This window comes from Lissotriton helveticus, chromosome 11 (assembly GCF_964261635.1).
Source record: "Lissotriton helveticus chromosome 11, aLisHel1.1, whole genome shotgun sequence".
Lineage (NCBI taxonomy): Eukaryota > Metazoa > Chordata > Amphibia > Caudata > Salamandridae > Lissotriton > Lissotriton helveticus.
The window spans coordinates 361,033,298-361,057,473 of record NC_136072.1 but is presented as its reverse complement, the minus strand read 5'-3'; the positions used below and the strand labels follow the sequence as shown (position 1 = coordinate 361,057,473).

The following is a 24,176-nucleotide window of genomic DNA, read 5'->3' as shown; positions in this document are numbered from 1 at the left end:
GCTCTCCACACCACTGGAGTCAAGCTATCCAGGCGGATGAAGGCTGATAGCCAGAAACCGGTCCTTGGATGCTTGATTCCGGTCTGGGAAAGACATGGCTTGGTAGTTCGGACTGGACTGTTCCCATGAGGCACAGGGTCAGAGCTGATTTGCATATAGCCAGTGTCTAACCCTGGGTGGTGGGGAGTGCAAAAAAACGATGGATTTAGGCCCAGATCCTTGTACTGGGGTGAATGTATGACATTGTTCTACATTCTGTCCATCAACTGTGTTTTTTGCAATTTTCACCCCGAGTGGGCTGGGTATGCTCAGACGTGAGTCCCAAGGCTCTCCACACCACTGGAGTCAAGCTATCCAGGCGGATGAAGGCTGATAGCCAGAAACCGGTCCTTGGATGCTTGATTCCGGTCTGGGAGAGAAATGGCTTGGTAGTTCGGACTGGACTGTTTTCGGGAGGCACAGGGTCAGAGCTGATTTGCATATAGCCAGTGTCTAACCCAGGGTGGTGTGGAGTGGAAAAAAACGATGGATTTAGGCCCAGATCCTTGTACTGGGGTGAATGTATGACATTGTTCTACATTCTGTCCATCAACTGTGTTTTTTGCAATTTTCACCCCGAGTGTGCTGGGTATGCTCAGACGTGAGTCTCAGGCTCTCCACACCACTGGAGTCAAGCTATCCAGGCTGATGAAGGCTGATAGCCAGAAACCAATCCTTGGATGCTTGATTCCGGTCTGGGAAAGACATGGCTTGGTAGTTCGGACTGGACCCATGAGGCACAGTGTCAGAGCTGATTTGCATATAGCCAGTGTCTAACCCAGGGTGGTGTGGAGTGCAAAAAAACGATGGATTTAGGCCCAGATCCTTGTACTGGGGTGAATGTATGACAATGTTCTACATTCTGTCCATCAACTGTGTTTTTTGCAATTTTCACCCCGAGTGGGCTGGGTATGCTCAGACGTGAGTCCCAGGCTCTCTACACCACTGGAGTCAAGCTATCCAGGCTGATGAATGCTGATAGCCAGAAACCGGTCCTTGGATGCTTGATTCCGGTCTGGGAAAGACATGGCTTGGTAGTTCGGACTGGACTGTTCCCATGAGGCACAGGGTCAGAGCTGATTTGCATATAGCCAGTGTCTAACCCTGGGTGGTGTGGAGTGCAAAAAAACGATGGATTTAGGCCCAGATCCCTGTACTGGGGTGAATGTATGACATTGTTCTACATTCTGTCCATCAACTGTGTTTTTTGCAATTTTCACCCGAGTGCGCTGGGTATGCTCAGACGTGAGTCCCAGGCTCTGCACACCACTGGAGTCAAGCTATCCAGGCTGATGAAGGCTGATAGCCAGAAACCGGTCCTTGGATGCTTGATTCCGGTCTGGGAAAGACATGGCTTGGTAGTTCGGACTGACTGTTCCCATGAGGCACAGGGTCAGAGCTGATTTGCATATAGCCAGTGTCTAACCCTGGGTGGTGTGGAGTGCAAAAAAACGATGGATTTAGGCCCAGATCCTTGTACTGGGGTGAATGTATGACATTGTTCTACATTCTGTCCATCAACTGTGTTTTTTGCAATTTTCACCCCGAGTGCGCTGGGTATGCTCAGACGTGAGTCCCAGGCTCTCCACACCACTGGAGTCAAGCTATCCAGGCTGATGAAGGCTGATAGCCAGAAACCGGTCCTTGGATGCTTGATTCCGGTCTGGGAAAGACATGGCTTGGTAGTTCGGACTGGACTGTTCCCATGAGGCACAGGGTCAGAGCTGATTTGCATATAGCCAGTGTCTAACCCAGGGTGGTGTGGAGTGCAACAAAACGACGGATTTAGGCCCAGATCCCTGTACTGGGGTGAATGTATGACATTGTTCTACATTCTGTCCATCAACTGTGTTTTTTGCAATTTTCACCCCGAGTGCGCTGGGTATGCTCAGACGTGAGTCCCAGGCTCTGCACACCACTGGAGTCAAGCTATCCAGGCTGATGAAGGCTGATAGCCAGAAACCGGTCCTTGGATGCTTGATTCCGGTCTGGGAAAGACATGGCTTGGTAGTTCGGACTGGACTGTTCCCATGAGGCACAGGGTCAGAGCTGATTTGCATATAGCCAGTGTCTAACCCAGGGTGGTGTGGAGTGCAAAAAAAACGATGGTTTAAGGCCCAGATCCTTGTACTGGGGTGAATGTATGGCATTGTTCTACATTCTGTCCATCAACTGTGTTTTTTTGCAATTTTCACCCCGAGTGGGCTGGGTATGCTCAGGCGTGAGTCCCAGGCTCTCCACACCACTGGAGTCAAGCTATCCAGGCTGATAGCCAGAAACCGGTCCTTGGATGCTTGATTCCGGTCTGGGAGAGAAATGGCTTGGTAGTTCGGACTGGACTGTTCCCATGAGGCACAGGGTCAGAGCTGATTTGCATATAGCCAGTGTCTAACCCAGGGTGGTGTGGAGTGCAAAAAAACGATGGATTTAGGCCCAGATCCTTGTACTGGGGTGAATGTATGACATTGTTCTACATTCTGTCCATCAACTGTGTTTTTTGCAATTTTCACCCCGAGTGTGCTGGGTATGCTCAGACGTGAGTCCCAGGCTCTCTACACCACTGGAGTCAAGCTATCCAGGCTGATGAAGGCTGATAGCCAGAAACCGGTCCTTGGATGCTTGATTCCGGTCTGGGAAAGACATGGCTTGGTAGTTCGGACTGGACTGTTCCCATGAGGCACAGGGTCAGAGCTGATTTGCATATAGCCAATGTCTAACCCTGGGTGGTGTGGAGTGCAAAAAAACGATGGATTTAGGCCCAGATCCCTGTACTGGGGTGAATGTATGACATTGTTCTACATTCTGTCCATCAACTGTGTTTTTTGCAATTTTCACCCGAGTGCGCTGGGTATGCTCAGACGTGAGTCCCAGGCTCTGCACACCACTGGAGTCAAGCTATCCAGGCTGATGAAGGCTGATAGCCAGAAACCGGTCCTTGGATGCTTGATTCCGGTCTGGGAAAGACATGGCTTGGTAGTTCGGACTGACTGTTCCCATGAGGCACAGGGTCAGAGCTGATTTGCATATAGCCAGTGTCTAACCCTGGGTGGTGTGGAGTGCAAAAAAACGATGGATTTAGGCCCAGATCCTTGTACTGGGGTGAATGTATGACATTGTTCTACATTCTGTCCATCAACTGTGTTTTTTGCAATTTTCACCCCGAGTGCGCTGGGTATGCTCAGACGTGAGTCCCAGGCTCTCCACACCACTGGAGTCAAGCTATCCAGGCTGATGAAGGCTGATAGCCAGAAACCGGTCCTTGGATGCTTGATTCCGGTCTGGGAAAGACATGGCTTGGTAGTTCGGACTGGACTGTTCCCATGAGGCACAGGGTCAGAGCTGATTTGCATATAGCCAGTGTCTAACCCAGGGTGGTGTGGAGTGCAAAAAAATGATGGATTTAGGCCCATATCCTTGTATTGGGGTATGACATTGTTCTACAGTCTGTCCATCATTTTTGTTTTGCAATTTTCACCCCGAGTGGGCTGGGTATGCTCAGACGTGAGTCCCAGGCTCTCCACACCACTGGAGTCAAGCTATCCAGGCTGATGAAGGCTGATAGCCAGAAACCGGTCCTTGGATGCTTGATTCCGGTCTGGGAAAGACATGGCTTGGTAGTTCGGACTGGACTGTTCCCATGAGGCAAAGGGTCAGAGCTGTTTGCATATAGCCAGTGTCTAACCCAGGGTGGTGTGGAGTGCAAAAAAACCGATGGATTTATGCCCAGATCCTTGTACTGGGGTGAATGTATGACATTGTTCTACATTCTGTCCATCAACTGTGTTTTTTGCAATTTTCACCCCGAGTGGGCTGGGTATGCTCAGACGTGAGTCCCAGGCTCTCCACACCACTGGAGTCAAGCTATCCAGGCGGATGAAGGCTGATAGCCAGAAACCGGTCCTTGGATGCTTGATTCCGGTCTGGGAAAGACATGGCTTGGTAGTTCGGACTGGACTGTTCCCATGAGGCACAGGGTCAGAGCTGATTTGCATATAGCCAGTGTCTAACCCTGGGTGGTGGGGAGTGCAAAAAAACGATGGATTTAGGCCCAGATCCTTGTACTGGGGTGAATGTATGACATTGTTCTACATTCTGTCCATCAACTGTGTTTTTTGCAATTTTCACCCCGAGTGGGCTGGGTATGCTCAGACGTGAGTCCCAAGGCTCTCCACACCACTGGAGTCAAGCTATCCAGGCGGATGAAGGCTGATAGCCAGAAACCGGTCCTTGGATGCTTGATTCCGGTCTGGGAGAGAAATGGCTTGGTAGTTCGGACTGGACTGTTTTCGGGAGGCACAGGGTCAGAGCTGATTTGCATATAGCCAGTGTCTAACCCAGGGTGGTGTGGAGTGGAAAAAAACGATGGATTTAGGCCCAGATCCTTGTACTGGGGTGAATGTATGACATTGTTCTACATTCTGTCCATCAACTGTGTTTTTTGCAATTTTCACCCCGAGTGTGCTGGGTATGCTCAGACGTGAGTCTCAGGCTCTCCACACCACTGGAGTCAAGCTATCCAGGCTGATGAAGGCTGATAGCCAGAAACCAATCCTTGGATGCTTGATTCCGGTCTGGGAAAGACATGGCTTGGTAGTTCGGACTGGACCCATGAGGCACAGTGTCAGAGCTGATTTGCATATAGCCAGTGTCTAACCCAGGGTGGTGTGGAGTGCAAAAAAACGATGGATTTAGGCCCAGATCCTTGTACTGGGGTGAATGTATGACAATGTTCTACATTCTGTCCATCAACTGTGTTTTTTGCAATTTTCACCCCGAGTGGGCTGGGTATGCTCAGACGTGAGTCCCAGGCTCTCTACACCACTGGAGTCAAGCTATCCAGGCTGATGAATGCTGATAGCCAGAAACCGGTCCTTGGATGCTTGATTCCGGTCTGGGAAAGACATGGCTTGGTAGTTCGGACTGGACTGTTCCCATGAGGCACAGGGTCAGAGCTGATTTGCATATAGCCAGTGTCTAACCCTGGGTGGTGTGGAGTGCAAAAAAACGATGGATTTAGGCCCAGATCCCTGTACTGGGGTGAATGTATGACATTGTTCTACATTCTGTCCATCAACTGTGTTTTTTGCAATTTTCACCCGAGTGCGCTGGGTATGCTCAGACGTGAGTCCCAGGCTCTGCACACCACTGGAGTCAAGCTATCCAGGCTGATGAAGGCTGATAGCCAGAAACCGGTCCTTGGATGCTTGATTCCGGTCTGGGAAAGACATGGCTTGGTAGTTCGGACTGACTGTTCCCATGAGGCACAGGGTCAGAGCTGATTTGCATATAGCCAGTGTCTAACCCTGGGTGGTGTGGAGTGCAAAAAAACGATGGATTTAGGCCCAGATCCTTGTACTGGGGTGAATGTATGACATTGTTCTACATTCTGTCCATCAACTGTGTTTTTTGCAATTTTCACCCCGAGTGCGCTGGGTATGCTCAGACGTGAGTCCCAGGCTCTCCACACCACTGGAGTCAAGCTATCCAGGCTGATGAAGGCTGATAGCCAGAAACCGGTCCTTGGATGCTTGATTCCGGTCTGGGAAAGACATGGCTTGGTAGTTCGGACTGGACTGTTCCCATGAGGCACAGGGTCAGAGCTGATTTGCATATAGCCAGTGTCTAACCCAGGGTGGTGTGGAGTGCAACAAAACGACGGATTTAGGCCCAGATCCCTGTACTGGGGTGAATGTATGACATTGTTCTACATTCTGTCCATCAACTGTGTTTTTTGCAATTTTCACCCCGAGTGCGCTGGGTATGCTCAGACGTGAGTCCCAGGCTCTGCACACCACTGGAGTCAAGCTATCCAGGCTGATGAAGGCTGATAGCCAGAAACCGGTCCTTGGATGCTTGATTCCGGTCTGGGAAAGACATGGCTTGGTAGTTCGGACTGGACTGTTCCCATGAGGCACAGGGTCAGAGCTGATTTGCATATAGCCAGTGTCTAACCCAGGGTGGTGTGGAGTGCAAAAAAAACGATGGTTTAAGGCCCAGATCCTTGTACTGGGGTGAATGTATGGCATTGTTCTACATTCTGTCCATCAACTGTGTTTTTTTGCAATTTTCACCCCGAGTGGGCTGGGTATGCTCAGGCGTGAGTCCCAGGCTCTCCACACCACTGGAGTCAAGCTATCCAGGCTGATAGCCAGAAACCGGTCCTTGGATGCTTGATTCCGGTCTGGGAGAGAAATGGCTTGGTAGTTCGGACTGGACTGTTTCCATGAGGCACAGGGTCAGAGCTGATTTGCATATAGCCAGTGTCTAACCCAGGGTGGTGTGGAGTGCAAAAAAACGATGGATTTAGGCCCAGATCCTTGTACTGGGGTGAATGTATGACATTGTTCTACATTCTGTCCATCAACTGTGTTTTTTGCAATTTTCACCCCGAGTGTGCTGGGTATGCTCAGACGTGAGTCCCAGGCTCTCCACACCACTGGAGTCAAGCTATCCAGGCTGATGTAGGCTGATAGCCAGAAACCAATCCTTGGATGCTTGATTCCGGTCTGGGAAAGACATGGCTTGGTAGTTCGGACTGGACTGTTCCCATGAGGCACAGGGTCAGAGCTGATTTGCATATAGCCAGTGTCTAACCCTGGGTGGTGTGGAGTGCAAAAAAACGATGGATTTAGGCCCAGATCCCTGTACTGGGGTGAATGTATGACATTGTTCTACATTCTGTCCATCAACTGTGTTTTTTGCAATTTTCACCCCGAGTGGGCTGGGTATGCTCAGACGTGAGTCCCAGGCTCTCTACACCACTGGAGTCAAGCTATCCAGGCTGATGAATGCTGATAGCCAGAAACCGGTCCTTGGATGCTTGATTCCGGTCTGGGAAAGACATGGCTTGGTAGTTCGGACTGGACTGTTCCCATGAGGCACAGGGTCAGAGCTGATTTGCATATAGCCAGTGTCTAACCCTGGGTGGTGTGGAGTGCAAAAAAACGATGGATTTAGGCCCAGATCCCTGTACTGGGGTGAATGTATGACATTGTTCTACATTCTGTCCATCAACTGTGTTTTTTGCAATTTTCACCCCGAGTGGGCTGGGTATGCTCAGACGTGAGTCCCAAGGCTCTCCACACCACTGGAGTCAAGCTATCCAGGCGGATGAAGGCTGATAGCCAGAAACCGGTCCTTGGATGCTTGATTCCGGTCTGGGAGAGAAATGGCTTGGTAGTTCGGACTGGACTGTTTTCGGGAGGCACAGGGTCAGAGCTGATTTGCATATAGCCAGTGTCTAACCCAGGGTGGTGTGGAGTGGAAAAAAACGATGGATTTAGGCCCAGATCCTTGTACTGGGGTGAATGTATGACATTGTTCTACATTCTGTCCATCAACTGTGTTTTTTGCAATTTTCACCCCGAGTGTGCTGGGTATGCTCAGACGTGAGTCTCAGGCTCTCCACACCACTGGAGTCAAGCTATCCAGGCTGATGAAGGCTGATAGCCAGAAACCAATCCTTGGATGCTTGATTCCGGTCTGGGAAAGACATGGCTTGGTAGTTCGGACTGGACCCATGAGGCACAGTGTCAGAGCTGATTTGCATATAGCCAGTGTCTAACCCAGGGTGGTGTGGAGTGCAAAAAAACGATGGATTTAGGCCCAGATCCTTGTACTGGGGTGAATGTATGACAATGTTCTACATTCTGTCCATCAACTGTGTTTTTTGCAATTTTCACCCCGAGTGGGCTGGGTATGCTCAGACGTGAGTCCCAGGCTCTCTACACCACTGGAGTCAAGCTATCCAGGCTGATGAATGCTGATAGCCAGAAACCGGTCCTTGGATGCTTGATTCCGGTCTGGGAAAGACATGGCTTGGTAGTTCGGACTGGACTGTTCCCATGAGGCACAGGGTCAGAGCTGATTTGCATATAGCCAGTGTCTAACCCTGGGTGGTGTGGAGTGCAAAAAAACGATGGATTTAGGCCCAGATCCCTGTACTGGGGTGAATGTATGACATTGTTCTACATTCTGTCCATCAACTGTGTTTTTTGCAATTTTCACCCGAGTGCGCTGGGTATGCTCAGACGTGAGTCCCAGGCTCTGCACACCACTGGAGTCAAGCTATCCAGGCTGATGAAGGCTGATAGCCAGAAACCGGTCCTTGGATGCTTGATTCCGGTCTGGGAAAGACATGGCTTGGTAGTTCGGACTGACTGTTCCCATGAGGCACAGGGTCAGAGCTGATTTGCATATAGCCAGTGTCTAACCCTGGGTGGTGTGGAGTGCAAAAAAACGATGGATTTAGGCCCAGATCCTTGTACTGGGGTGAATGTATGACATTGTTCTACATTCTGTCCATCAACTGTGTTTTTTGCAATTTTCACCCCGAGTGCGCTGGGTATGCTCAGACGTGAGTCCCAGGCTCTCCACACCACTGGAGTCAAGCTATCCAGGCTGATGAAGGCTGATAGCCAGAAACCGGTCCTTGGATGCTTGATTCCGGTCTGGGAAAGACATGGCTTGGTAGTTCGGACTGGACTGTTCCCATGAGGCACAGGGTCAGAGCTGATTTGCATATAGCCAGTGTCTAACCCAGGGTGGTGTGGAGTGCAACAAAACGACGGATTTAGGCCCAGATCCCTGTACTGGGGTGAATGTATGACATTGTTCTACATTCTGTCCATCAACTGTGTTTTTTGCAATTTTCACCCCGAGTGCGCTGGGTATGCTCAGACGTGAGTCCCAGGCTCTGCACACCACTGGAGTCAAGCTATCCAGGCTGATGAAGGCTGATAGCCAGAAACCGGTCCTTGGATGCTTGATTCCGGTCTGGGAAAGACATGGCTTGGTAGTTCGGACTGGACTGTTCCCATGAGGCACAGGGTCAGAGCTGATTTGCATATAGCCAGTGTCTAACCCAGGGTGGTGTGGAGTGCAAAAAAAACGATGGTTTAAGGCCCAGATCCTTGTACTGGGGTGAATGTATGGCATTGTTCTACATTCTGTCCATCAACTGTGTTTTTTTGCAATTTTCACCCCGAGTGGGCTGGGTATGCTCAGGCGTGAGTCCCAGGCTCTCCACACCACTGGAGTCAAGCTATCCAGGCTGATAGCCAGAAACCGGTCCTTGGATGCTTGATTCCGGTCTGGGAGAGAAATGGCTTGGTAGTTCGGACTGGACTGTTCCCATGAGGCACAGGGTCAGAGCTGATTTGCATATAGCCAGTGTCTAACCCAGGGTGGTGTGGAGTGCAAAAAAACGATGGATTTAGGCCCAGATCCTTGTACTGGGGTGAATGTATGACATTGTTCTACATTCTGTCCATCAACTGTGTTTTTTGCAATTTTCACCCCGAGTGGGCTGGGTATGCTCAGGCGTGAGTCCCAGGCTCTCCACACCACTGGAGTCAAGCTATCCAGGCTGATAGCCAGAAACCGGTCCTTGGATGCTTGATTCCGGTCTGGGAGAGAAATGGCTTGGTAGTTCGGACTGGACTGTTCCCATGAGGCACAGGGTCAGAGCTGATTTGCATATAGCCAGTGTCTAACCCTGGGTGGTGTGGAGTGCAAAAAAACGATGGATTTAGGCCCAGATCCCTGTACTGGGGTGAATGTATGACATTGTTCTACATTCTGTCCATCAACTGTGTTTTTTGCAATTTTCACCCCGAGTGCGCTGGGTATGCTCAGACGTGAGTCCCAGGCTCTGCACACCACTGGAGTCAAGCTATCCAGGCTGATGAAGGCTGATAGCCAGAAACCGGTCCTTGGATGCTTGATTCCGGTCTGGGAAAGACATGGCTTGGTAGTTCGGACTGGACCGTTCCCATGAGGCACAGGGTCAGAGCTGATTTGCATATAGCCAGTGTCTAACCCTGGGTGGTGTGGAGTGCAAAAAAACGATGGATGTAGGCCCAGATCCTTGTACTGGGGTGAATGTATGACATTGTTCTACATTCTGTCCATCAACTGTGTTTTTTGCAATTTTCACCCCGAGTGCGCTGGGTATGCTCAGACGTGAGTCCCAGGCTCTCCACACCACTGGAGTCAAGCTATCCAGGCTGATGAAGGCTGATAGCCAGAAACCGGTCCTTGGATGCTTGATTCCGGTCTGGGAAAGACATGGCTTGGTAGTTCGGACTGGACTGTTCCCATGAGGCACAGGGTCAGAGCTGATTTGCATATAGCCAGTGTCTAACCCAGGGTGGTGTGGAGTGCAAAAAAACGATGGATGTAGGCCCAGATCCTTGTACTGGGGTGAATGTATGGCATTGTTCTACATTCTGTCCATCAACTGTGTTTTTTTGCAATTTTCACCCAGAGTGGGCTGGGTATGCTCAGGCGTGAGTCCCAGGCTCTCCACACCACTGGAGTCAAGCTATCCAGGCTGATAGCCAGAAACCGGTCCTTGGATGCTTGATTCCGGTCTGGGAGAGAAATGGCTTGGTAGTTCGGACTGGACTGTTCCCATGAGGCACAGGGTCAGAGCTGATTTGCATATAGCCAGTGTTTAACCCAGGGTGGTGTGGAGTGCAAAAAAACGATGGATTTAGGCCCAGATCCTTGTACTGGGGTGAATGTATGACATTGTTCTACATTCTGTCCATCAACTGTGTTTTTTGCAATTTTCACCCCGAGTGTGCTGGGTATGCTCAGACGTGAGTCCCAGGCTCTCCACACCACTGGAGTCAAGCTATCCAGGCTGATGTAGGCTGATAGCCAGAAACCAATCCTTGGATGCTTGATTCCGGTCTGGGAAAGACATGGCTTGGTAGTTTGGACTGGACTGTTCCCATGAGGCACAGGGTCAGAGCTGATTTGCATATAGCCAATGTCTAACCCAGGGTGGTGTGGAGTGCAAAAAAAAGATGGATTTAGGCCCATATCCTTGTATTGGGGTATGACATTGTTCTACAGTCTGTCCATCAACTTGTTTTTTGCAATTTTCACCCCGAGTGGGCTGGGTATGCTCAGACGTGAGTCCCAGGCTCTCCACACCACTGGAGTCAAGCTATCCAGGCTGATGAAGGCTGATAGCCAGAAACCGGTCCTTGGATGCTTGATTCCGGTCTGGGAAAGACATGGCTTGGTAGTTCGGACTGGACCCATGAGGCACAGTGTCAGAGCTGATTTGCATATAGCCAGTGTCTAACCCAGGGTGGTGTGGAGTGCAAAAAAACGATGGATTTAGGCCCAGATCCTTGTACTGGGGTGAATGTATGACATTGTTCTACATTCTGTCCATCAACTGTGTTTTTTGCAATTTTCACCCCGAGTGGGCTGGGTATGCTCAGACGTGAGTCCCAGGCTCTCTACACCACTGGAGTCAAGCTATCCAGGCTGATGAAGGCTGATAGCCAGAAACCGGTCCTTGGATGCTTGATTCCGGTCTGGGAAAGACATGGCTTGGTAGTTCGGACTGGACTGTTCCCATGAGGCACAGGGTCAGAGCTGATTTGCATATAGCCAGTGTCTAACCCTGGGTGGTGTGGAGTGCAAAAAAACGATGGATTTAGGCCCAGATCCCTGTACTGGGGTGAATGTATGACATTGTTCTACATTCTGTCCATCAACTGTGTTTTTTGCAATTTTCACCCGAGTGCGCTGGGTATGCTCAGACGTGAGTCCCAGGCTCTGCACACCACTGGAGTCAAGCTATCCAGGCTGATGAAGGCTGATAGCCAGAAACCGGTCCTTGGATGCTTGATTCCGGTCTGGGAAAGACATGGCTTGGTAGTTCAGACTGGACTGTTCCCATGAGGCACAGGGTCAGAGCTGATTTGCATATAGCCAGTGTCTAACCCTGGGTGGTGTGGAGTGCAAAAAAACGATGGATTTAGGCCCAGATCCTTGTACTGGGGTGAATGTATGACATTGTTCTACATTCTGTCCATCAACTGTGTTTTTTGCAATTTTCACCCCGAGTGCGCTGGGTATGCTCAGACTTGAGTCCCAGGCTCTCCACACCACTGGAGTCAAGCTATCCAGGCTGATGAAGGCTGATAGCCAGAAACCGGTCCTTGGATGCTTGATTCCGGTCTGGGAAAGACATGGCTTGGTAGTTCGGACTGGACCCATGAGGCACAGTGTCAGAGCTGATTTGCATATAGCCAGTGTCTAACCCAGGGTGGTGTGGAGTGCAAAAAAACGATGGATTTAGGCCCAGATCCTTGTACTGGGGTGAATGTATGACATTGTTCTACATTCTGTCCATCAACTGTGTTTTTTGCAATTTTCACCCCGAGTGGGCTGGGTATGCTCAGACGTGAGTCCCAGGCTCTCTACACCACTGGAGTCAAGCTATCCAGGCTGATGAAGGCTGATAGCCAGAAACCGGTCCTTGGATGCTTGATTCCGGTCTGGGAAAGACATGGCTTGGTAGTTCGGACTGGACTGTTCCCATGAGGCACAGGGTCAGAGCTGATTTGCATATAGCCAGTGTCTAACCCTGGGTGGTGTGGAGTGCAAAAAAACGATGGATTTAGGCCCAGATCCCTGTACTGGGGTGAATGTATGACATTGTTCTACATTCTGTCCATCAACTGTGTTTTTTGCAATTTTCACCCCGAGTGCGCTGGGTATGCTCAGACGTGAGTCCCAGGCTCTGCACACCACTGGAGTCAAGCTATCCAGGCTGATGAAGGCTGATAGCCAGAAACCGGTCCTTGGATGCTTGATTCCGGTCTGGGAAAGACATGGCTTGGTAGTTCGGACTGGACTGTTCCCATGAGGCACAGGGTCAGAGCTGATTTGCATATAGCCAGTGTCTAACCCTGGGTGGTGTGGAGTGCAAAAAAACGATGGATTTAGGCCCAGATCCTTGTACTGGGGTGAATGTATGACATTGTTCTACATTCTGTCCATCAACTGTGTTTTTTGCAATTTTCACCCCGAGTGCGCTGGGTATGCTCAGACGTGAGTCCCAGGCTCTCCACACCACTGGAGTCAAGCTATCCAGGCTGATGAAGGCTGATAGCCAGAAACCGGTCCTTGGATGCTTGATTCCGGTCTGGGAAAGACATGGCTTGGTAGTTCGGACTGGACTGTTCCCATGAGGCACAGGGTCAGAGCTGATTTGCATATAGCCAGTGTCTAACCCAGGGTGGTGTGGAGTGCAAAAAAACGATGGATTTAGGCCCAGATCCTTGTACTGGGGTGAATGTATGGCATTGTTCTACATTCTGTCCATCAACTGTGTTTTTTTGCAATTTTCACCCCGAGTGGGCTGGGTATGCTCAGGCGTGAGTCCCAGGCTCTCCACACCACTGGAGTCAAGCTATCCAGGCTGATAGCCAGAAACCGGTCCTTGGATGCTTGATTCCGGTCTGGGAGAGAAATGGCTTGGTAGTTCGGACTGGACTGTTCCCATGAGGCACAGGGTCAGAGCTGATTTGCATATAGCCAGTGTCTAACCCAGGGTGGTGTGGAGTGCAAAAAAACGATGGATTTAGGCCCAGATCCTTGTACTGGGGTGAATGTATGACATTGTTCTACATTCTGTCCATCAACTGTGTTTTTTGCAATTTCACCCCGAGTGTGCTGGGTATGCTCAGACGTGAGTCCCAGGCTCTCCACACCACTGGAGTCAAGCTATCCAGGCTGATGTAGGCTGATTGCCAGAAACCAATCCTTGGATGCTTGATTCCGGTCTGGGAAAGACATGGCTTGGTAGTTTGGACTGGACTGTTCCCATGTGGCACAGGGTCAGAGCTGATTTGCATATAGCCAGTGTCTAACCCAGGGTGGTGTGGAGTGCAAAAAAAAGATGGATTCAGGCCCATATCCTTGTATTGGGGTATGACATTGTTCTACAGTCTGTCCATCAACTGTGTTTTTTGCAATTTTCACCCCAAAGAGGGCGGCCACCAATCCTCAGACCACATATCCTGATTTCTTCCGAAAATCAGGACCTCAGTCTTTTCCCCGTTTAACTTTAAGAAGTTCCATACCATCCACTGCGAAACTGCCTCCATGCACGCTCTGAATTTGAGGGCTGAGTCGTTAACCGACTGAGTGATGGAGACCATGATCTGGGTATCGTCGGCATACGACAATACCTCAAATCCGAACGATCTCACCACTTTAGCAAGTGGGGTAACATAGATGTTGAATAAGAGCGGGCTTAATGAAGAGCCCTGCGGTACCCCACATTGCACCGACTGGGAGGAGGAAATTTGCCCATCTTGACTCTGCTCTCTTTGGTGAAGAAAAGAGGCAAGTAACCTGAGGGCGATGCCATCCACCCCAATCCCCTCGAGCCTGGAGACCAGGATCGAAGGGGACAGGGTGTCAAAGGCTGCCGTAAGATCCAGCAGCACCAGCAGAGTAGTGTGTCCCCTATCAACCTCAGAACGGATGTTGTTGATCACAACCGTAAGGGCAGACTCTGTACTGTGTGCGGCACGAAACCCGTGTTGGGAAGTGTCCAACAAGTTAGACCTTGAACTGGTAATGTTGACCCACTAACTCAAACCTGAGAAATTTGAGATGAGCAGGTTGGATTGGAATATGAAAGTAGGCATCCTTTAAGTCTAGAGTGGACAGAAAGTCGCCTTTTTGCAAAATAGGTAGTACTTGTTGAAGTGTTACCACATGGAAATGGTCTGACTGTATGTAAAAATGTAATTACCTGAGATCTAATATTTGTCTGAGAGAACCGTCTTTTTCAAGTATTAGGAAGCAAAAGGAGCACATGCCCGACCCTTGGTGTTGTAGGGGTAGTGGTTCTATAGCTCCTTTTAGAAGTAGAAACTGTACCTCTTGTTGGAGGAGGTGTAGGTGGTCCTGTGAAAGTTTGTGTGCCTTTGAAGGAGTGATGATGAACTCCAGGCAGTAACCAGAACGGATAATCTGTAGAACCCACTTTACTGTTGTTATTGACTGCCAAGTTGGTAAGAAATGTGACAGTCTTCCACCGACAGGTGTTAAATGGTCGTGGGAAAGTTATAGGTAAGTCACTGATTTATATTGGATGGGGAGGTACGTGTGTTTGACCCTCTACCTCTGCCTTTGCCGTGGTTTCCTCTGTAACCTCCTCGGAAGTAATTTTTGGAGCCAGAGGTTTTTTATTGCCCTTGTAGGTCATTGTAGTATTTGAGTTAGTATTTTTGGACCCTGCTCGATAGAATGAGCACCGAAAGAAACCACTGGCTTGTGTTGACTGAAGGGCTCCCATGAATTTGGCCACTTCAGTGTTTTTCTTAATCTTTTCCAGTGAAGAATCTACCACTGGACCAAAGAAGTGTTCCTTAACAAAGGGTGTGTTTAGTATAGAAGACTGGACCTCAGGTTTGAACCCAGATATGCGAAGCCAGGCGTGCCTTCGTAACAGGACACTGGTGTTTACCGCTCTGGCAATTGTGTCAGCAGCATCTAGGTAGCACCCGATTTGATTATTTGAGGTAAGAAGTCCCTCTCTCACTAGATCTTGAGCTTTTGCTCTATGTTCTTGGGGTAGAAATTGGAGTAATTGTTCCAGTTCATCCTAGAGCGCACGGACGTATCTAGCTAACAATGGTTGTGTGTTAGATATGCGCCAAATGTTTGCCGCCTGAGAGGCAACCCTTTTCCCAAAAGCATCAAGAAGCTTAGATTCTTTATCTGGGGTGGAGCATCTCCTGTAGTTTGGGACTTGGCCCTTTTGCGTGCATTGGACACCCCCAGTGAGTCCAATGGTAACTGTCCCTTTATGTAGACTGGGTCGGATAATGCCGACTTATATTTTTTTATCTACCCTAGGGGTAAGGATACGTGCCCTGACAGGATCATTAAAGATATCATCTACATGCCTAATCATCCCTTTGAGCATGGGTAACATGTGTGATGACTTTTGTGTACTGCTAAGGTTTTCAAAGAGAAAATCCTCTTCGAGAGACTCTTTGTGGAGTTGCACACCATAGTTATTAGCTGCCCGACCCAGCAATTCAATCTAGCCTACACAGTCGTCCGGTGAAGAGGGCTTGGTGGGGTATAAGTCAGAATCTTTGCCCGTGGGCAAGTTAGTAATGTAGTTGTTCCATGGATCTGTAGGTATAGGCTAAATATCATCATCCACATCCCCATTGCCAACCCCATCATCTTGATTGACCGGTGTACCTGGTGAATGTTCAGGTGAAGTTGGCACAGGAAGAAATTGAGGGGAAGGGGGTGAGGGAAGAGTAGGAGGAAGAGGAGGTGGGGAAGGGTTAGTTCCAACAGTTCTCTTCAAGGGAATGTGATATTCCTCTTTTGCATCAGTCCTTCTTAGAGTCACTTCTGTGATAATATTTCCAGTCTGAGGATTAATAAACACCACCTTCTATTTTGCGTCCGGTTTGTTGAGCGGATCGTCGTACCTGAGTTTTTTCGGATGACTTTGGTGCATCAGTCTGTTTGAGCCCCGAAGGTTCCGATGCCGACACTTTCGGAGTTGGTGTCTTCGGATCCGAAGTATGTTTCAGTTCTGAGTAATGTAGTTCGGAGCCAGACTTTAGCTTCGATCCCAAAGGTTTCGGCTCGGTGCCCGAAGTGGAGTGGGGCTTTTCAGAGCCAGAAGGCGGGTCGTTAGAAGCGTGGTCTCGGGTCCGACCGGGGCGCGAGGGCGCGAGTTGGTCCAGAGCCTTCTCTTTCGGTTGAAATGGATGTCGGGCGAGGGAGATTCTGTACTCACAGTACGCTGTCCATGCGGGACGTCTGCATCCTGGTGGGAGTAGTACTCAGAAACTGAGATTGGTTCCTGTTCCTCCTCGGCCCCAATAGTGTCACAGGCTTCTTCATCTGATTCTGGTCCGAAGAGATCCGGAATAGAGCTTATGTGTTGACTCTGCATGTCGCAACGTCGAGCCCAACGACCGTGAAGCGTCTTTTTGGAGCGGAGAGCCTGGCACACATCGCAGTCTTGTTCTCTGTGCTCTGGAGACAAGCACAGGTTACACACTCTGTGTGAGTCGGTGCGCAGGTACTTCGCGTGGCACTGAGGGCAGAATTTAAAGGGAGTTTGTTCCATCGACTGCGAGTCGAACCAACACGGGTAGGCCTAATGGCCTACCACAAGCTCTCCGATCGAAAGAGGGTTTTTATAATTAAACATGATACGCAAAGAATGGTATACGCGATCGGAACCAATACCGCAGAGGGTGAGTGTCTTGCGCACCGAGGGAAACCGAAGGAACAGCGTCGAACCAGAGCGCAGCGACTAACATCCGAACCCGAAGGCGGAAAAAAACAATCTGAAGATGGAGTCGATGCCCATGCGCACTATCACCGAATGGAGGAGTCACCTATCTCGTGACTGGAAAGGCTTCTTCGAAGAAAAACAAAGTGTAAACATCCAGACCCAACACTAGATGGCGATCTACGCACAGCATGTGATCTACAGCTCACATGCCTCAAACATACTGTTATCAGTTTTAGGGTAAGTATTCGATAGCGGGAGTTGAGATTCTGGGGGCAGACTCAGGGATCCCCTAGGGTCAGGGATGCACTCTTGTTACACCATCAGCGGCACTAGGGCGGCCAGGTGAAGAGTGCGGAGGCCCAATGTTATGCAATGGGGATAGGGGGCCTCCGGTTGGTGGTTACTGACTAGCAGGCCACTTGGGTTGTGGGAGCAAATCTCCTGGACTTTAGCTCAGGTCAAATGGGGAAGCAAAGTGGCACCAAAGGTGCACTCTCAGCAGCACTAGGGTGGTCGGGTGCATGGTGCTGTTTCGACTTCGGGTGCACTGTTTGCATTGGGGAACCTCCAGTTTCCAAAGGCATTGCAGGCTCAGATTAAGAGACTAAGGTTTTCTGGGTGGGACCACCACTTTGCGAGGTAAGTTGGGATGCTGGGGGGTTGGTTAGGCACCATCGCTTGGGCCACCCAAGGCGTGGGGCGTCTGGTGCAGGGGTGACTTTTTAAGGTCGGATCTTCTTACCAGCTCCTGGTCGTGGTTGGGGGGACCTTCCTGATTTAGGGTGCAGGCGTCGGCAGGAGGTTTGAGGCAGGTCACGTGCCGCCGGATCTCGGGTCAGGATCGCCGGGGAGACCTCCTCGTGGTGTTTGCCCACTCGAGCTTGGGCAATGGATGGCAGGTGCGGAGTGGTGCGGATTTGAGGTGTTTTAGGCATGGCACACTTCACTTTGTTCTGCACCAAAACACGCAGACTGCAAAGGCAATGTGTGTGTGTGTGTGTGTGTGTGAAGAAACAGGACCTCTTAGGGTGGCACTATAAGTGCTGCAGCCCTTAGAGGCCTTCTCTGGTCACAGTGCCCTGGGTACCTGTGGTACCATTTACCAGGGGCTGACATGTGGCCAGAAATGCCAATTGGGTTTAGGCTTCAATGCAGTTTTAGGGAAAGAACATAGGCCCTGGGTACCTTGTTAGCAGGAGCCCAGGGCAGACCCAGTCAAAGCACATCAGCAATTCAGCAAAAAGTGGGGGCAGCCATGCAGTAAAAGGGCACTTTCTCACAGAGGTTCCTTCTATTCTCTGGTGTCTTCGTAGTCGATAATCGGTGGTTCTTGTTGTCGAATTCTTTGATTCTTTCAGAGATTTCGTCCAAATCTTCAGAGAGTCTCCCTTTGCTTCCAGACCCAACAGTGGAAAAAAGAATCTGAAGATGGCTACCACACAAAGGAACTTCCGGGGTGCCGTCTGACGTCACACAAAGGACGGACCTAGCACTAAATGGTGGTCGACGATGCCCCAAACAGCAACTGCAAAAATCATGATTTTATTAAAGACACGGAGACTAGTTTTACCCCTCCCTGTGTTACCTCACCCATTGAATTTGCAGATTTCTGTTATGTTTTTGCCAGGCCAAAGTTAAAGAAGTTTATCCAATGGAAATCATGGAAAAGAAAGGAGATATTTATGTTTTTGCAGCGGATAAAGTATATATTTTATTTCGTGGTACGGGACTGAAAAATAACAGCAAGAAAAGAAGGAAGAAGGCTGCGTGTTCTAGGATATTATGCATGTTATTAAAGTTCTAGCTTTCTAAGGATGTTCTAGTCTAATTCCAAGTTCTTTTTTGCTGCTGTGTCTGTGGATCAATAAAGGAGTTCTGCATAATATTAGCTCCTGTGCCTTTAATAAAAATTATTATTTTCTTCCCATTAAAACTGGGGAAAATCTGCATTTTCACCATCAGTACACAGTGTTTTCATGTTTCAATGGTAAACTCCAAACCAGATGGCAGAAATATAAAATCTTAGGTGGATTCTGTATCTCTGTTTCAGGTGTGCATCAAATGGCTAACATCTTCCCTGAAACTCACAATGCACAGGGTACACATTTCAGAGCATAAGAAGCTACAGTATTCAAAAGCTAATACTATATGGCAAGAGGACATAGTAAGTGTATCTACAAGAAATATGCTGCAGACATACTATTAAACGTATTTGTACCTGTTCATGCTCTACAGCACACTAATAATAGAGAAACTATACAAATTAAAGAAATAACAAAAAAAGAACATATAGCCTGAATGTCCGGTCTGAATCAAACACTGTATTCTACCACTGCCTTTCATGCTTAGCTTCAAAGGATCTCCCCACTTACCCAGAACTCCTGTAGGCCAGATAGGTGGCGGATGTTCTCAATTTTTTTTATTCGGTTGGCCGCTATATCCAAGGTTGTCAACTTATTCTAATGAAAACAAACAAATGGAAAAGATCTGTGTAAGCCAGACAGTTATGCTAGGTTACAAGATATATAGTTACTTTTTGGCATCATGATTAAACATTGCGCACTTTTAGGTTTGGAATGATGGTGTGCACAATTCACGGCAAGCTATTCCGTAATCAATACAACAAGAAAGGATTAGGAATGCCCTTCTGTAGACTTGCTTCACAACTGGTTTAGAGAGGTATGCAAGCACGTTACATGCTAATTCATTATTTGGTATTATTCCCCGGTCGGCGGCAGAACACGGTAGAAAAAAGTTTCACATGTGAGTAGTGTAATAAAATGAGCTTTTTAAAGCAGATCTTTTAAAAGTGATTGCTCACGTTCAAACAATTGGCCGCCATAAGTGTGGCAGGGTATGCTCAGACGTGAGTCCCTTGCTCACTTTGCCACTGGATTCAAGCAAGCCGGGCTGAAGAAGGCTGTAATGCCAGAAATCGGTCCTCGGAAGCTTGTTTCCGGTCCAGGGAAGGCATGGCTTGGCAGTTCGGGCTGGACTGTTCCCATGAGGCACAGGGTCAGACTGATTTGCATATAGCCATGTCTGAACTGGGGTGGCAGAGTGGGCTAAAGAACGGTGATGGATTAAACCCAGATCTTTGACTGGGTGTGAGTGTTTGATTGGTTCAGATGCTCCGTCCATCACCACCCCCCTTTTGTACCGCTTTGGCCGCCAGGAGTGTGGCAGGGTATGCTCAGACGTGAGTCCCTTGCTCACTTTGCCACTGGATTCAAGCAAGCCGGGCTGAAGAAGGCTGTAATGCCAGAAACCGGTCCTCGGAAGCTTGTTTCTGGTCCAGGGAAGGCTTGGCAGTTGGCTGGACTGTTCCCATAAGGCACAGGGTCAGACTGATTTGCATATAGCCATGTCTGAACTGGGGTGGCAGAGTGGGCTAAAGAACGGTGATGGATTAAACCCAGATCTTTTGACTGGGTGTGATTGTTTGATTGGTTCAGATGCTCCGTCCATCACCACCCCCCTCTTTTACCGCTTTGGCCGCCATAAGTGTGGCAGGGTATGCTCAAGAGTGAGTCCCTTGCTCACTTTGCCACTGGATTCAAGCAAGCCGGGCTGAAGAAGGCTGTAATGCCAAAAACCGGTCCTCGGAAGCTTGTTTCCGGTCCAGGGAAGGCATGGCTTGGCAGTTTGGGCTGGACTGTTCCCATGAGGCACAGGGTCAGACTGATTTGCATATAGCCATGTCTGAACTGGGGTGGAAGAGTGGGCTAAAGAACGGTGATGGATTAAACCCAGATCTTTTGGGTGTGAGTGTTTGATTGGTTCAGATGCTCCGTCCATCACCACCCCCCTTTTGTACTCCATTAAAATATAGCCCTTCCTCGCAGAAGATCAATCTGAAACCGTGCCCTCCTTCGTGTAGCGGGTGACCCACCTCCCGGCTCCTCCCACTGCTCGTGCTACAGATCTCTTAGTAGTCTCTTTCCCAACATGGCTGCTAAACTCTGCACTGTACACCCTGCCTCTCTCCAATCCATGCATCCTTCCTCTTACACAGGCTCCGGTTTCCGAACACGCTCGCCATTCTTTTACTTTTTTTCTTTACGCCACATATAGCTGCATTCTATTTTTGGAAAGCACAGAGATCTAACGCCGACACTCATTAGAGTTTGTGCCTTGAGGTGAATGAAGCTGTGTAGCAGCTGCACAAGCACCTCTGTTGCTTGCTCGCACGCACTTCATTGCTTGTTTAAAATGCTTTGGAAAGCGTGTGTGTGCTTTGGCGAGTGTGTTCACTGTCAGTATGTCTGGATCTCTGTTGCACATTTTGATGCTCTGTGCCTTCGTGCGACCTCGCTGCACCACTGAAGCTTTCTTGATTTGAGTATATGCCACGCAAGGTGCACACGTGTCATCAGCAGCAGCCCAGCTCACTGAGCCATTCTGCCGCCTGGAGAAAGCCAGCAGCAGGTCTCGGTTGGAATGTCTCCAAGCCCCACTAGCCTTTATTTAGCACCAACAATCTCTCGGCTGTGTTGCTCGGACAGAGCCTGGTGACCCCTAACAGACTCCCAACAGACCCTCCCAGCCTTCAGAGGCAACAGCCTCTCGGCATCACTACACACGCTGACCAGAGTGATCGATGTGTGGGACAGAGAAATGAGCAAACAGGAGTTCAAAAAAGTTCCACATAAAGTGCAAACTCCTTATGTAGGAAGTGCGAGCACTCCAATCTGGACAACAATAAGACACTTAGAGCAGTCCTGTCTGGCCATATGACTTCGGTTGGGGGGTGGAGGGGCTGAAGTGGTAGAGCCATTTGTTATGGTACAATGAAGTGGTGAAGGAGGCAGTAGCACAAGGATTCAGAAAAGAGAGGCAGGTAGGTAGGCTGAATCCCTGAGAGATGCTTGCAGCAGACCCACGGCAGAAGTATTGCAGCCAGAAGCCGCAGTCAAATTGAACACCTATCAGACACACTGTGCGATGGGCAGAAGTAAGGCAACTGTGCGATGGGCACCGACCACTATAAAGTAGTGAACACACCACTACGAGCTGGGTACATACAGAGTAGCTTCCAAACCGATACACAGAAAACCAGTGAGAGACAGCTGCAGATAGTGAAAAACAGCAGAGATACGAGCCCTGGAGCATGGAAACAGCGGTGCAATGGGCACAGGGACAGATGGTACGAGAACGGTACAGGCTGTGGAATTTGACCTTACACATACACAGGGAAGATGGAAGGCGTGCAAACGTAATCTGCCTTTGTAAAAATGAGGAAGAAAGAAATAACAACAAGCATTGAAAATGCAATAGGTCTCGCCTTTGATTAAGTTAAAGTCATTTGCTTAGCTAATGGTATTGTTTAGCAAAGCAAATGGCTTTACTTAATAAAAGGCGAGGCCTATTGCATTTTCAATGGTTGGTTTACACTTGAAGCCATAGTGAAATAAAGTCCTTTACACAGAATCACACAACGTCAGTCAACTGCAGAAGTTTGTACAAGTGTGCTCTCGCTACTACAACAAAGTATCACAAACAGTGCAATGACTGAAAAATATATAAGGAAACAGAAGCAGAATCTTTGGTGTGTTCTTGATACAGCAAGAAGATGATTTATTCTCTCCAGACTCAAGAGATGTAATGAAAAGCCGACACGTGTTTCGTCGTGTACAGTTGAGTCAACACGACTCTTCAGGGCTGATGATACAAGAATAACATACATCAAGTCAGTACTGCCGTTGTTAAATACTGCAAATGGTGACAAACTGCAGCCAACATGCAGTGGTGCCGTACGTATGGGTTCGCACGTGATAGTGTTGTGTAGTGGTGACATCAACACATTAGTACATGTGTCACTCAAAGGCTGTGAGTGGTAGCCCTCGGGTGGTGGTGTATAGACATGAAATTTCGTGACATAACGCTTTAGTGTGTGATCGTGTTTAACACATACACAGAGATCTTGCATTTCGAGGGTTCATGCAGTTGTGGATCAATCCAAATAAAACTAAGTGAGCCTGTGTGAGGAGGTGTGGGTGAGGGACCATAACAGTAACATGACGTGGTTGGCCGGTGTTGTCTTTATCCGTGTTGTTTAGGGGTATTCAGGGAGTTCTGTTATTGCGCCCCTTAAAAACGTGTGATTGGATAGGATAGGACAAGTCACTGTCTCTCGCCATTATGGATTATTTACCTTGAGGAATAATACGTTCGTGGTGTTTGGTAATAGGTCTGGGCTAATATCCGAGTACTGGACGGTACTTGCCGGAGAGAGACTAGAAGAGAGAGTATATGCAAAACGGAATCATTAGAAGAAGCATCCTAAGGTAGGGGAAAAAGGACATCTACTCAGTTGAATAGACGGCGAACAAAAAGTGCGGTATTCTTACCACGAGTCTAAATGTGACCAGAAAGAAACGGTCTGTCCCTTTATGATAGTCACGTGGAAGGTACTATTTACTTGGTATTCTGTATTCAAGAAAGGCCAAAATCTTCGTATTTATCCACTCTGTGTAAACGGGGATCACAGAAAGAAGAATACAGAAAAAGAGTCAAATTAATGCGCGAGTTAGCGCAACGTTTAACAAAAGGACATATTGCATTGTTTCTTTTCGAAATAATTATGGGTCTATAGAGCATTCAGTTAAGGAGAAAATACTAGACTCCTGGTGTGTTAGGTATTGGACATTTAACACGCATAATAGCGTATTCTTACATGACGACATATTGCTCCTTGGAAAGAGATAAGATCTCTAGGACTGAATTAAGAAAATACCTGACTCCTGGTGTGTCAGGAGATAAGCCGGGAGGGGATCCGTCTATTACTGGACTGGCTCGAGACGAGTGTGTCTCTCAACAGGGCGATGCGCTAAAAGACGGGAAACAAGAGCGCGGGTTAGCTCTAAAAGCCCAGTACTCTGGGCTTCACATCAAAAGGGGGTGATCACGGGAGATAGTTGCCGCTTACCTCTGTTATGGAATCCCTCCTCCTATAGTTCCCGGTTGCCGTCTCTCTGTACGGACACGTGACCGGGTGGGAGGGATTGTCTTATAGACAAAGGTAGAGATCGAAGAT

At 48.9% G+C, this 24,176-nt stretch overlaps 1 protein-coding gene across 1 annotated transcript in view; it reads right to left on the bottom strand.

Moving 5' to 3' along the window:
• Positions 1–24,176, bottom strand: part of PPP1R7 (protein phosphatase 1 regulatory subunit 7) — a 554,877-nt gene that overhangs the window by 100,800 nt on the left and 429,901 nt on the right. Inside the window, exon 9 of the mRNA XM_078665787.1 lies at positions 19,513–19,599. Within this exon, the coding sequence (XP_078521913.1) occupies positions 19,513–19,599 (87 nt within the window). The remainder of the gene's footprint in view (positions 1–19,512; positions 19,600–24,176) is intronic.